Consider the following 15540-nt stretch of genomic DNA (forward strand, 5'->3'; position numbering starts at 1 on the left):
ACTGCATGAAGTCTCATGGCATCAGGTCAAACATGGGCAAGGAAACCTCCTGCTGATTACCACCTACCGCCCTCCCTCAGCTGATGATCTCCTCCATGTTGAACACCACTTGGAGGAAGCACTGAGAGTGGCAAGGGTGCAGAATGTACTCTGGGTGGGGGACTTCACTGTGGCTCGGTAGCACCACTTCTGGCCGAGTCCTAAAGGATATAGCTGCTAGCCTGGGTATGCGGCAGGTGGTGAGGGAAAAACATACTTGACCTCGTGCTCACCAATCTACCTGCCGCAGTTGCAATCTGTCTATGACAGTATTGGTAGGAGTGACCACCGGACAGTCCTTGTCGAGACGAGGTCCCACCTTCACATTGAGCATACCCTCCATCGTGTTGTGTGGCACTAACACCGTGCTAAATGGGATAGATTTCGAACAGATCTAGCAATGCAAAACTGGGCATCTATGGGGCAGCAGCAGAATTGTACTCGACCACAATCTGTAACCTCGTGGCTCAGCACATCCCCCACTCTACCATTATCATCAAGCCAGGCGACCAAACCTGGTTCAATGAAGAGTGCAGGAGGCCACGCCAGGAGTAGCACCAGGCATGCCTCAAATTGAGGTGTCAACCTGGTGAAGCTACAACACAGGACTACTTGCGTGCCAAACTGCGTAAGCAGCATGCGATAGACAGAGATAAGCTATCCCACAACCAATGGATCAGATCTAAGCTCTGCAGTCCTGCCACATCCAGCCATGAATGGTGGTGGACAAATAAACAACTAACCAGAGGAGGTGGTTCCACAAATATCCCCATCCTCAATGATGGGGGAGCCCAGCATATCAGTGCGAAAGATAAGGCTGAAGTATTTGCAACAATCTTCAGCCAGAAGTACCGAGTTGATGATCCATCGACCTCCTCCTGAAGTGCCCAGCATCATAGATGCCAGACATCAGCCAATTTGATTCACTCCGTGTGATATCAAGAAATGACTGAAGGCACTGGATACTGCAAAGGCTATGGGCCCTGACAATATTCTGGCAATAGTACTGAAGACCTGTGCTCCAGAACTTGTCGCGCCCCTAGCCAAGCTCTTCCAGTACAGCTACAACACTGGCATCTACCCTGCAATATGGAAAATTGCCCCGGTATGTCCTGTGCACAAAAAGCAGGACAAATCCAACCCGGCCAATTACCGCCCCATCAGTCTACTCTCAATCATCAGGGAAGTGATGGAAGGTGTCATCAACAGTGCCATCAATCAGCACTTGCTTAGCAATAACCTGCTCAGTGATGCTCAGTTTGGTTCCGCCAGGGCCACTCAGGTCCTGACCTCATTACAGTCTTGGTTCAAACATGGACAAAAGAGCTGAACTCAAGAGGTGAGGTGGGAGTGACTGCCCTTGACATCAAGACAGCATTTGACCGAGTACGGTATCAAGAAGCCCTAGCAAAACTGTCAATGAGAATCATGGGAAAACTCTCCGCTGGTTGGAGTCATACCTAGCGCAAAGGAAGATGGTTGTGGTTGTTGGAGGTCAATCATCTGAGCTCCAGGATATCACTGCAGGAATTCCTCAGGGTAGTGTCCTAGGCCCAACTATCTTCAGCTGCTTCATCAATGACCTTCCTTCAATCATTAGGTCAGAAGTGGAATGTTGGCTGATGTTCAGCACCATTCGCGATTCCTCAGATACTGAAGCAGTCTGTGTAGAAATGCAACAAGACCTGGACAATGTCCAGCCTTGGGCCGATAAGTGGCAAGTAACATTTGCGCCACACAAGTGCCAGGCAATCACCATCTCCAACAAGAGAGAATCTAACCATCTCCCCTTGACATTCAATGGCATTACCATTGCTGAATCCCCCACTATCAACATCCTAGGGATTACCATTGACCAGAAACTAAACTGAAGTAGCCATATAAATACTGTGGCTACAAGAGCAGGTCAGAGGCTAGGAATCCCGCGGCGAGTAACTCACCTCTTGACTCCTCACCATCTACAAGCACAAGTCAGGAGTGTGATGGAATACTCTCCACTTGCCTCAATGGGTGCAACTCCAAAAACACTCAAGAAGCTCGACACCATGCAGGACAAAGCAGCCCATTGACTGGCACCCCATCAACAAACATTCACTCCCTCCACCACCGATGCACGGTGGCAGCAGTGTGTACCATCTACACGATGCACTGCAGCAATGCACCAAGGCTCCTTGGACAGCACCTTCCAAACCTACGACCTCTACCAACTAGAAGGACAAGGACAGCAAATGCATGGGAACACCACCACCTGCAAGTTCCCCTTCAAGTCACACGCCATTCTGACTTGGAACTATATCGCTGTTCCTTCATGATTGCTGGGTCAAAATCCTGGAACTCCCTTCCTAACAGCACTGTGGGTGTACCTACCTCCCATGGACTGCAGCGGTTCAAGAAGGCAGCTCACCACCACCTTCTCAAGGGCAATTAAAGATGGGCAATAAATGCTGGCCTTGCCAACGATGCCCACATCTCTCGAAAGAATAAAAAAAGAGTGGCAGTATCCAGAGTCATAATCGCAGCAGTCTGAGCTTCCACAATAACACTCAGAACTTAGTAGCAGTTAATGCACAGTGGAAGCTGTTGTTAGTTCTATATTCATTGTATTTAATTGTATGTAGGTGGTGGGCATTAACTGGGGATTCACGTGCCTCTATAAATCAGAACAGACTGAAGCTGTGATTATTGGATTAGGAGGTGCACACTTGTAATGTGTATCTCTGTAAATAAATGCCTTTAACGTATGTAAGACACTGCATCCTGGTGGGTTTGACAGGTGTGATGATGGAGGTGACCACCCATTCCATGTTGGAAAGGGTGAGTTCCAAGGTCTGTGCAAAGCCCTTGCCAAGTTGGTGGTGGACTCCTTCATGCTCCTTGAAATTGAGCACAGGGTTTCTAGTACACCAAGCATTCATCTATGTATAGACAGCATCCTTCTTCTGCAGCCTGGTCTATCATAGTCCTCAACTGAGACCTCTGCAACAGAATTCATGTGCAACCTCACTCTCTGGTGAGCTGGCACCTGTGCTATCCTTTCTCCTCACCCTATCTCCTATGCACTTGTGCCCAGTGTCTCACCATATGCAGATCCCTCCTCTACTCTAGCCTCTAAAATATGTGCAGTGTCAGTAGCTGAGCTGGTGACTGTAAGATTGAGTGACAATGTCTCTTCCTCTTCACTGTCTTCTTCCACTGACTGGGAAAGTTCCAGTTTTTTTTTATATCATTCATGGGATGTGGGCATTGCTGGCTCGGGCAGCATTTATTGCCCACCCCAAATTGCCCTTGAGAAGGTGGTGGTGAGCTGCCTTCTTGAACTGCTGCAGTCCATCTGGTATGCGTACACCCTCAGTGCACAGTTCAAAGGGGCTTCCAGGATATCACAGCAGTCCAACAATCTGTTCGCTAACAGATCAGTACGATTGCTGAGACGGCACCCTGGGAAAGTATCAGTGGTTCTCTGGAACATGAACCTGCTTTCCTCTATCAGGATGACAGCATTCATGCTCCCACCCCTGCCACTGTGCCAGTGCCCTTGCTGTTGTCTATCTGTCAGTCAGCCCAGACTGCTGCAATCCAAGTCGAAAAGGTGTAGTCTGAAGCCAGGCCTTCTAGACTCAGAGCTGCTTTGAGGTTCCCCATCGGGCCATCTGCAGTCTCTCCAATTGCAATCATCAGCCTTCCACCACCATCATGCTGCAACCACTGGCAAAGCACCTTGTAGGTAGGGACACTAGGAGAGGCAAAGGCATATGGAGGATGGGCACTAGGGAATGCAAAAAGATGATTGTTTATTATTGTGTGCATTATGTCATGGTTGAATTTATAAATTGGATTGGAATGTGCATTTTCAGGTGGTTTTCACTTTTGTCAGAAAGTCAGTGACAGAGGAAAGGTAAGGGCAGTTGGACTATTGGTGAATGGGGAGGTGTGGGTAAGGTTACTGATATCACTCATCAGTTATGTTATCACGTACAGCCTGGGGAGAAATGGGCTGTCTACATTGTAGTCTCTCTCCTCTTCCTTTTTCTCCACTTACTGTTGCACTTCCTGCTCCTCCACTTCCTCTTTCTCCTCCCCCTCCTCTTTCTTGTTCTTCTGTTCCTCAGCTTCTTGCCTGATAGCTGATGGCAAAAGCTGTTCCCTCATAACGCTCAGAGTGCACATCATGCAGCACACGATCACAAATTTTGATAACCATCAGCTGAGTACTGCAGAACTCATGCAGAGCCATCCAGGCAGTGGAAGCCTTGCTTGAGGACACTAATGGTTTGGTCCAGCATCATCTGCAAGGCACAAGCCAGGTGTGTGATGGAATACTGTCCACTTGCCTGGATGAGTGCAGCTTCAACAACATTCGAGAAGCTCAACACATTTTGCTGAAAGTGCACGGGGCTCACTGTCTGTCAGAGCCCCGCCATGAAGGTGGGAGGTAAGGGCTGGCTTCACTCAGCGCCCATCGAGTGAGTCAGCATGCCTTGGAAGGAAAGGTAGAGCAGCGCGGGGATCGGATGCCGGGAGTGGGGTCTGAGGTGCCAGAACAGCGGGTGGGAACTGGCAGAGTGCCATCTGGGAATTGGCACTTCAGTGTTTCAAACAGGGAAGAAGAAGGAGTGGTGTGGGGTGGGCAAAGGAGGTGCCTGGATAATAGCACCTGTCAATTGAGTGCCCAGTTGCCATGGGCATCGTGCATTCAGGAGGCGGAATCTCTGGTGAGAAGGAGCAGAAGGGGAGACAGCTGCAGTCTCGGGCAGCAGAACAACAGCAACTTTGGGTGGCGAGGAAGGAGAAGGGTGTAGAGGGGACCTCGAGCAGCCTCCTGCATCCAGAAGATGGTACCCTGCCCGGAGGTTCTACCATCAGAGGATGAGCAACCTTCACATGTTCAAGTGGCAGTGTCGAAGATTACACCTCTCCAGGGAGGCCGTCACAAATCTGTGTGTCATGATGGCGGACGAGCTGAGCCCCAATGCTGGTGATGGCCACCCCATACCAGAGGCACTGAAAGTAGTGGCGTTAAACTTCTATGCCTCTGGTTCATTCCAGGACATATTGGAGACATCTGTGGGATCTCCCAGTCTGTTGCGCATCGGTGCATCAAGGTGGTGACTGATGCCCTGTTTAAGAAGGCCAGCCAATATATCCATTTTTGCACCAATCCAGACAGTCAGGCTGAGAGAGCCATTGGGTTTGGGGTCATCACTGGATTTCCCCAGGTGCAGAGTTACATCAACTGCACAGATGTGGCCATCAAGACTTCATCAACACTCACTCAATGTACAGCTGGTCTGCGACCATTGCAAACAGATCCTGCAGGTGTGTGCATGATTTCCAGGAAGCAGCCATGATACCTGCATACTAAGGAAGTTCCTGGTGCCCAGGCTTTTCACCCCCATCATGCACTTTCAAGGATGGATTTTGGCAGACACCTACCCACGAAAGAGATGGCAACTTCTTCCTGTGAGCATCTCAAGAACAGATGCAGAGGAGAGGTTCAGTGCAAGCCATGGGGCAACCTGAGCGTCCCTCGAGCGGGCCATTGGTAAAGTAAAGATGCAATTCTGGTGCCTAGATTGATCCAGTGGCACCCTTCAGTATGTCCCTGCAAGGGTCTCGCATATCATGGTGGTCTGCTGCGCACTACATAACCTGGCGCCACAGAGGGAAGAACAATTGAACAATGAGGATATTGTGCAGCATGATGCATCCTCAGATGATGAAGATGCGGAGGAAGCTGGTGACCAGACAATACGTCATGAAGGACCCCAGGAACCACAGGAAAGGCACCATGAGATATGTGCAAGGAGGGCTAATAGGAACATGCCAGCCCTGAACTCTTCCTATCTCACTTTTAAAAGCCTCCCACTTGCCAGACGTCTCTTTACCTGTAAACAGCCTCTCCCATTCAACTTTTGAAAGTTCCTGTCTGATGCCATCGAAATTAGCCTTCCCCCAATTTAGGACTTCAACCTGAGGACCAGTCCTATCCTTTTCCATAACTCTTTTGAAACTAATAGAGTTATGGTCACTGGTCCCAAAGTGCTCCCCCACTGACACATCAACCACCTGCCCAGTCTCATTTACCAAGAGGAGGTCGAGTGTAGCCCCTTCTCTAGTAGGGCCATCCACATACAGCTTCAGAAAATTATCCTGGACACACTTAACAAATTCTTCCCCATCTGATCCCTTAGCACTAAGGCAATATTAGGGAAGTTAAAATCACCTACTATTACAACCCTATAATTCCTGCACGTATCTGTGATTTCCTTACATATATGCTCCTCCAATTCCCTTTGACTATTGGGGGGCCTATAGTATAATCCCATCAAAGTGATCACCCCTTTCTTATTTCTATGCTCTACCCATATGGCCTCACTGGACGTTCCCCCCAGGATATCCTCTCTAAGTACTGCTGTGATGTCCTCCCTAATCAATAGTGCAACTCCCCCTCCTCTCTTACCTCCACCTTTGTCACGCCGGAAGCATCGGTACCCCGGAACATTGAGCTGCCAGTCCTGCCCATCCCTCAACCACGTTTCTGTAATGGCTATAATATAACAATCCCATGTACCGATCCATGCTCTGAGTTCATCTGCCTTACCTGTAAGGCTTCTTGCATTAAAGTAAATGCAGTTTAGCCTACCAGACCTTCCACGCTCCCTGTCCTGCCCCTGCCCGGCCTGCCTACTGGACTTGCTTGCTTTAACCTCTACATTTGCCTTAACTATCTCATCGGAGAGACTACTACTTTGGGTCCCACCCCCCGCAAGACTAGTTTAAACTGACTCCTGACTCCAGAAAAGAATGCAAGATCTGCTCCGGCTGCAGTCGATGGGGATCAAGGTCAAGGAGGATCTCAAGAGGTGAAGAGCCAGCAGGCTTCGTTCTTTTTGCCACGGAGGCTTCCAAGATCATTTTCTGGTCCTCCGCTCCATTGAGCAGTATGAGATGTGCTTGTGTTTCTTCTTCCAAAAGGTACACACACAGAGCTCTGTGGTCAGCAGCCTGAAGGAAGAGGATGGCTCGGTAATGTTTTCGCAGTCCGACATACTAAGGATCAGCAAATCCTTTTATGCTGGGCTGTACAACGTAAAGCCCACGGACAGCACAGCCTCCCAGTCCTTCCTGTCATCTATCATAGAGGTTTTAGATGACAGCATGTGGGAGAGACTGGACAAACCGCTAACTCTGGATGAGCTGACAAACGGCGTCAGGTCCTTCAAGACGAGTAAAACTCCCGGAAGCGACGGCTTACCAGTTGAGTTGTATTTGGCTCTGTGGGACTGGATCGGCCCAGACTTGCTGGAAGTGTACGAGAGTATGTTTCTGGCCGGCAGCATTTCAGAATCCATGAGGAAAGGCAACATCACCCTCATCTACAAGCGGAAGGGGGAGAGGGCGGAAATCAGAAATTGACGGCCCATCTCACTGCTTAATGTTGACAACAAGATTCTGTCCAATGTATTCGTCAGTCGGGTCAAGTCTGCTCTGGAGTTGGTGATTCACCCTGACCAGACCTGTACTGTACCTGGCAGGAAGATCTCTGATAGTCTCGCGCTACTCAGGGATACGATCGCCAATGTACAGGACAGGAGGGTGGACACCTGCCTCATCAGCTTGGCCCAGGAGAAGGCTTTTGACAGGATATCACACATATACACGATGGACGAGCTCTCCAAAATGGGGTTTGGGAAGGGAATCCGCAATTGGATCAAACTGCTCTATACAAACATCAGTAACGCAGTCTCAATCAATGGGTGGGAATCAGAACGTCTCCGATCCAATCTGGAGTCAGACAGATGTTTTGATGAAGGGTCACTGACCTGAAACGTTAACTCTGTTTCTCTCTCCACAGATGCTGCCAGACCTGCTGAGTATTTCCAGCATTTCTTGTTTTTATTACTGGAGTCAGACAGGGCTGTCCTCTCGCCCCTGTCTTGTTTGTTTGCTGCATCGAACCTTTTGCTGAGGCCATTAGGAAGGATGCGGGCATAAGAGGGGTGACAATGCCAGGCAGCAGAGGCACTCAGGTCAAAGCCTCCCTGTAATGGACGACGTCGCTGTCTTCTGCTCGGATCCGCTGTCCGTTCGAAGACTGATGAGCATCTGCGACCAGTTCGAACTGGCCTCGGGAGCCAAAGTTAACCACAGCAAGAGTGAGGCCATGGTCTTTAGGAACTGGGCCCAACCAATCCTTTGTTCCCTTTACCGTCAGGTCAGACTACCTGAAGGTGCTGGGGATATGGTTCAGAGGGGCCAGGGTGTGCGCCAAAAACTGGAAGGAGCGTGTAGCCTTGGTAAACTATAAACTGAGTATATGGGAGCAGTGTTCTCTCTCTATTGTGGGTAAGAACCTGGTCATCAGGTGTGAGGCACTCACATTGTTACTGTACGTAGCGCAAGTCTAGCCCATACCCCACTCCTGTCCCGTGGGGGACACCCGAGCCATCATCTGCTTTATCTGGAGATTGAAAATGTCACCAAGTGTCACTACTCGCTGAGGTTCTATCTGTCCTTGGTGTTGCGAAGGATGGGTCTGGCCACATTGCAGTGGAACGCTCCATCCAGTTGGACTGTACCATACCACCCATCTGTCGTGGAAACGTTTGTGCAGAAAAACAGCTTTGACAACAAATCCATCAGGCAGTGGTCTGCATGGAATATCCTCAAGGCCCTGTGGGAAAAGGAGATGGCGGATCCTGTCGGATGGTTGCTCGAGTAGACTGCCAAAGTCATTTGGCAGAATGCCTCATCACCAGAACTTTCAAACAAGTACCAAGATGTAGCTTGGCTGGTGGTGGGAAGGGCCCTCCCCATCAGATACTTCCTCCATGCCTGGAAACTCAGCACCTCCGCACGCTGCCCTCGAGGTGGCTGTCGTGGGGAAGAGACTGTCGTCCACCTCCTTCTGGAATGTGCCTTTGCAAAGCAAGTGTGGAAAGAGATGCAGTGGTTTTTGTCGAGGTTCATCCTGAGCAGCTCTGTAACACAGGACTCTGTGCTCTACGGGCTTTTCCCAGGGACGCACACCAAGATAAACATCAACTGCTGCTGGAGGACCATCAACTCGGTGAATGATGCTCTTTGGTCTGCCCGAAACTTGCTGATCTTCCAGTGCAAAGAGTTGTCCACGACCAAGTTTTGCAGACTGGCACATTCCAAGGTCCAGGACTACGTGCTGAGGGACATACTAAAGCTTGGGGCAGCTGCCACAAAGGCTCAGTGGGGAAAGACCACTGTGTAAGGTCCTCTCGTCATAGTGAACCGAGGAGCTGGAACCTGTGTAAAACCCTTGGGCTGTATGCACCAAAATATGGTTTTGCTGTGTAATGCAAATGTACATGGCATGTAAAATGGAACGGCAAGGGTTGTGAGGAAACCCACATTCTTTCTCAAAGAAACTGATTTATTTTGCATTTTCTGGAATGTCAAATTGCAACTGTTTTGTAATTTTTTTTAGAGATTTTTATGAATAAAGTATATTTTTTGGGGGGAAAGCATATAAAATGGAAGGGCAAGAGTTGCTGGTCTTCCAGTGAAAAGAGTTGTTCATGACCGAGTGTTGCAGACTGCCACATTCCAAGATGCAGGACTATGTGATGAGGGATGCATTAAAGCTTGGGGCAGCCGCCACAAAGGCTCAATGGCGAAAGGCCACTGTGTAAGGTCCTCCCGCCTTAGTGAACCGAGGGGCTGGAAACAGTGTAAAACTCTCGGGCTGTACGCACCAAAGAATGTTTTCAGTACATAACACAAATGTACATTGTGTATAAAATGGAATGGCAACAGTAGTGAGGCACCTCATGCTCTGTATCGAAATAAACAGATCTTTATTGCACTTTCTGAAATATCCAATTTGAATTGTTTTGTAATGTATTTTTGTTGCAAACTTTATGAGTAAAGTATATTTTTGGAAAAAAAACTTGTAACTTTGTATAGTTCCCCTGAGGCTGTTTGCACCAGAGAATATTTGACATGAAATATAAATGTACAATGTAAGTATGGCCTGTAATGGCAAGTGTAGTGAGACATATCTGTATTGACAGAAACTGATTTGAATGAATGTCAAATTTAAACTGTACTGTAACGTACTTTTACAAATTTTAGGAATAAAGCATATTTTTGGCTGGAGTATCTGCTAACAATGTAATGGTATCTGAAATTTAGCCAACAGACCTAAAGAGAAAGTCAGTAATCTAGGCAACTAGATTAATCTTCAATTGATGTTATGATATCCTTGGGATCATCTACTAATGATGAAACATAATCCCTAAAAGTAGGAATATGATCATTAACTAGGTCTTCAAATCTCTGTAATAAAAGCAAAATACTGCGGATGCTGGAAATCTGAAATAAAAACAAGAAATGCTGGAATCACTCAGCAGGTCTGGCAGCATCTGTGGAAAGAGAAGCAGAGTTAACGTTTCGGGTCAGTGACCCTTCTTCCGAAGGTCCTGGCAAGCCCACCCGCACTTACCTTCAGTCCAGGCTCCATGGTTCCTCCAAAGGGCCTAGGCGGGTTTTCCCTTGCCTTTTGGGTCCAGCGTCTGGACCTCTGCCAGCTACATAAAATCCACCTCTAGGTCTCTTCACAGTTCTACTGGATGAAGAGATAACAGAGAAAGAAAATTCTGCAAAATTAACGCCGTACTTGCACATTCACTTTACTGTCAAAGAGGAAAAAAATGTACTTATTGGTATACAATGCGTACATCTGTCCACCCCAGTGGATTGAGGAACTCAGATTCAAACTTAGCTCGTAGCTCCATGTCTCTGCTGACAATTAAATCTAAGTTTCTTCTATTTGACATCCATTCTTATAGCTTATTTATGCACCAAAAGATCTTGTGGCACTTCTTTTATCAGTTACTCCAGCCTCTGTGGGGCTATAATCAAGCCCAGAGAACAGTAGTTCGCAAATCGGTAGGTTGTGACACCTCTCCCCCAATTTCAAACCTCAGCTGGGTAGTGGAAGGAAGGAGACTTATGCACATTGCAATAGCATCCCCTATAGCTTATCTAGAGAACAGCATCCGCTAGAGGCCAAACAATGCAAATAGTTCTCAGTAGTAAAGTCTGCCTACCCGACCCGAACCCCACCAAACCGGACTACATGTGTCGGATTCAGGTTGGGTCAGGTCTGTATTCTACGTCCAGCATTCGTGCTTGGGTTGGGTCAGGGTGGACTGTACTGTTTTGTTTCGTACAGTTTACGTTTTAATCTATGATTTTTTTCTGTTTCAATAATATGTTTGTTATTTTCGAGTCAGCTTGGGCATTTAAAAAAAATTAAAGGACTTGAGTCCAGGCCGGGTTCGGGTTGGCTGTTGTTGGGTTGGGCCCGGGTCGGGTTTTAATTTTATGCCAGGCTTTACTCAATAGTTTCCCCATTGAATCAGTGAGCAGCTGAAGTGTATGGAGAAGGAATGTTCTAGGTGTGAACTTTGATGTGTGCCTGCTTTGCTGATCTTGGCTAATGGTAATGTGGCAGCTACAATTTTCCTGAATGTCTCTAGGTTAGGGAGGGAAAAATCAACTAAGGTTCCTGCTTCTGATCATTGACCTGTGACTCCCTGCTAGAAAGTGGGTGATGGATGAGGATAGGGTTAGGCTTTTTTATGATGCCCACCATGTTTGAGTAACCTACCAGAGTTCACTGCCATGGCACACATAAATAATCATATTACTGGAAGATTGCTGGTAAATTCTGGATGCAATACTGGGTTATAGGCTTGGATAAATGATTAACTTGTGATCTCAAGTTTGTTTAGCATCATTCACTCACCGCCTTTATTCACTCAGCATTGCATGATTCACATCGCAGTCCCATTGGTTAAGATGTTTTCTGTCTGCTTTATTTTTCAAAAGTGCACTCTGTGTTACTGCAGGTATCAGTTCAGGCAACATGCGTTACACTGACAGCAATGAGCGTGGACAGGTGGTATGTGACAGTATATCCGCTCAGATCCCTGAGGCAGAGAACACCCCGGGTGGCTATGGCCGTAAGTCTTGGAATATGGATTGGTAAGTGAAAAAGCCAAGGACTAAAATGCTTAAAGGGCACTTTATTAATGGGAATATTTGGTTAGTTTTTTTCAGAGGATGTTGTTTCAGTCCTCATATATTGTGAAATATTCGCTTTATAGGAAAGAATACCCACTGACAACTGTAACAATTGGTTCACTCATGTACTTCAAGGAAGGGTACCCACCATTCCATCATTTTAAATCCACTAACTTAACAGTTAAAATGTAACTTAATTTTTTTGCAACCACTATAAACATGGATGATAAAACAATCTTTTTTCCCAAGTCAAACAACTTAATACAACTTAATACAACTTGCTACTCACTCCTGACAACCATATCGCTCAGCGTTAGCCTTCTAGACATAGATCAGTCTGGATAAAATGTGTAATTAAATTGCAAAATAAGATTATGTTTTGGTTATATTAGTCTGGCCCCATCATAGGTGGCTGTGCCATCAGCTGCCTAAGCCTTACATTCTGGATTTCCCTCTCTAAATCCATCCATCTCTCCAACTCTCTCCTTTAAGTGACTCCATAAAGCTTACCTTTGTGAATAGGCTTTTGTTCAACCTTTTGTAATCTTTCCTTCTGTGGCTTGGAATTCACTTTTCTTTTTGCCATGTGAAACATGTTGGGATATTCTTTTTTCTGAAAGTTGCTCAGGAACAAGGGAACATAGGAGCAGGAGTAGGCCATTCAATCCATCAAGCCTGCTCCACCATTCAATACGATCATGGCTGATCATCCACTTCAATGCCCTTTTCCCACACTATCCCCATATCCCTTTATGTCATTGATTGGCTTATATAAATCTAAGCTGCTGTTCCATTGATTCTATTGACTTATATTACCATTCCATATGCTTAAATTAATAATTGATTCACATCGTGAAATGGTAAAAATAACTATTATAAATGAGGTATAAAGTATATTTTTCTATGAAATGGTTGCCTCTTGTAATCTATTGCAGGCTCTTTTATTGTGTCCATTCCGGTGGCTATGTATCAGAAGATTCAAAACGGATACTGGTTTGGGCCCCAGGTCTATTGCAGTGAATCTTTTCCTTCTGCTTCCCATGAGAAGGCCTTCATTCTACACAACTTCTTAGCTGTCTATCTTCTGCCATTGGTCACGATCTGTGTGTCTTACACTGCCATGCTGCATCAGATGGGTCGACCAGCTGTGGAACCCATTGACAATAACTACCAGGTAGATTTTATTTGTGTGTACTGTATTAATTTAAAGGAAACCCTCCCTCTGTACTCCAAATTGCTTATAAATAGCACCATAGGAAATCTACTAGTTGAGATAAGATTCATTTTTTGATTAAATATTCACTTACAAATAACTTCTGAAGTGATCAAGTGAATCAATATGCCAATGCATCACACCACAAAGAAATAAAACATTAGTTAAATGTGTGTGAGGCAGCATATAGATGATTCCTGGCCTTAATTTTGACATCAAGTGATGGCTTGTCATTTTCCTGTGTGAAAAACAAATGAATCAGAGGGATAGAAGGGAATCAGGGAGAAAGAGAGGGAATTAGAAAGCGTTCAACACGGTGTTGGGATGGAGCACAGAGGGAGAAGTCAACAAAAGTAGTTTGTTTTTTTCATGTAATATTCACTGAAATTATTTTCTGTAAATTCATACTTATGAATATTATTTTAGTTCAGTTACAGAATTGACACAATCGCCTAGACTTTCCAATCCCAATTATTTTAACACTTACATTAAATAGTTAAAATAAATGGTTAATACCAGTGATTGAATATATCTATCAGAACATCTAGGCTAAAGATCCTTGAGTCCTGTCCTATTCTAAAATTAAACCAGAAATATTGTCATCTTGTTATAGTTCCACTTTTGCTGCAGAGCTGGCATTGAAGTTCTCAAAGGGACAATTTTGACTAAGGATGAAATTGGTTGCTTCCAAAACTTTAAAAAAAATCATTGGCAAAACAAGTTAACACTTTATTGGACAGACTCTGTGACAGGTGTATGAATCTTCCCACCCTACAGTTCTTTCTGTGCTCTGGTTACCCAATACTTCTCCTCTCTGTGAACTTGAAGTCATCCAAACTCTGCTGCTCTGTCCTAACTCGCACCAAGTCCCATTCACCCATCTCCCCTGTGCTTGCTGACCTAAATTGGCTCCTGGTTAAGCAACTCCTCAATCTTAAAATTCTCATCCTTGTTTTCAGATCTCCCCATGACCTCACCCCTCCCTATCTTTGTAATCTCCCCCAGCCCTACAACCTTCCAAGATATCTGTGGTCCTCCAATTCCAGCCTCATGAGCAGCCCTATTTTAATTGTACCAATGGCAGACATACCTTCAGCTGCTAAGGTCCTAACCTCTGGAATTGCCTCCTTAAATCTTTCCGCATTTCTTTCCACCTTTAAGACACTCCTTAAAACCAACTTCTTTGACTGAGTTTTTGGCCATCTGCCCTAATATCCCCTTATGTGGCTTAGTGTCAGATTTTCCTGTGAAGCACTACATTAATGGTGTTATATACATATAAGCTGTTGTTGTTGTTATGCCCAGGTGGTAAAGTTGAAAATTCATCCAACTGGTTTCTCTGCTGTGGAGTAAAGCGAATGTTCTCTGGCAGGTAGCAGGCCAGGGGAACATGTAAGAATACATTAACATTCTGGGATTTGGTGGGATTGCCTTTGAGAGATGAGAGAATATTTATACAGAACTTCCCATCAGAAATTAAGTACTGGGGTACAATCCATGATAGGGTAGGTTGTACAGAGTCTGTGAAACAATAGGCTTGATGGATTGAATAGCCTTTTCTCATTCCATGCTTTCATATGTTTTCATGTTCTTAACACAAACTTCAACTGTATTTTGCAGGTGCAACTTCTTGCTGAAAGGTCAGAGGCCATGCGCACAAAGATTTCCAGGATGTTAGCAGTTATGGTCCTTCTCTTTGCCCTCTGCTGGGGTCCCATCCAATTATACATCCTTTTCCAGTCCTTCCTTCCACACTTTAACAGGAATTACTACACATACAAAGTCAAGATCTGGGCTCATTGCATGTCCTACACAAATTCCTCCATCAATCCTATAGTGTATGCATTCATGGGAGACAACTTCAGAAAATCATTCAAGAAGGCATTCCCATTCATCTTCAAACAGAGAGTTGGGAACACAAACAGTGGAAATGCTGCTGGCAACACAGAGATGCATTTTGTTTCATCTGGAACATAAAATTGTACATTTTGGAATTTATTTCTTAAATATTGAAAATATTTGAATTGATTCAGGAGAGTATGACAGGGAGGCGTTATATCCGTTAGAATTCCACCAGGCACCCATTAACTGAGTCCTTCACACTTTAGTTTGGTGAGTTCCTAGACAACCTGGAATGCTAGCAACATCAGCCTTTTTACACATTAAATGATCTTAATTATCATTCATACTGTTGATGGGTATTGGAGAGCACTTTATTGTATAGA

At 45.8% G+C, this 15540-nt stretch overlaps 1 protein-coding gene across 1 annotated transcript in view; it reads left to right on the plus strand.

The window, feature by feature from the left end:
• Positions 1 to 15292, plus strand: part of LOC137351398 (G-protein coupled receptor 54-like) — a 52888-nt gene extending 37596 nt beyond the window's left edge. Inside the window, exons 3-5 of the mRNA XM_068015843.1 lie at positions 11928 to 12063; positions 13038 to 13276; positions 14936 to 15292. Coding sequence (XP_067871944.1) covers positions 11928 to 12063; positions 13038 to 13276; positions 14936 to 15292 — 732 coding nt within the window. The remainder of the gene's footprint in view (positions 1 to 11927; positions 12064 to 13037; positions 13277 to 14935) is intronic.
• The last annotated feature ends 248 nt before the right edge of the window (positions 15293 to 15540 follow it).

The sequence above is a fragment of the Heterodontus francisci genome, chromosome 36, assembly GCF_036365525.1.
Source record: "Heterodontus francisci isolate sHetFra1 chromosome 36, sHetFra1.hap1, whole genome shotgun sequence".
In the NCBI taxonomy this organism is placed as follows: Eukaryota; Metazoa; Chordata; class Chondrichthyes; order Heterodontiformes; family Heterodontidae; genus Heterodontus; species Heterodontus francisci.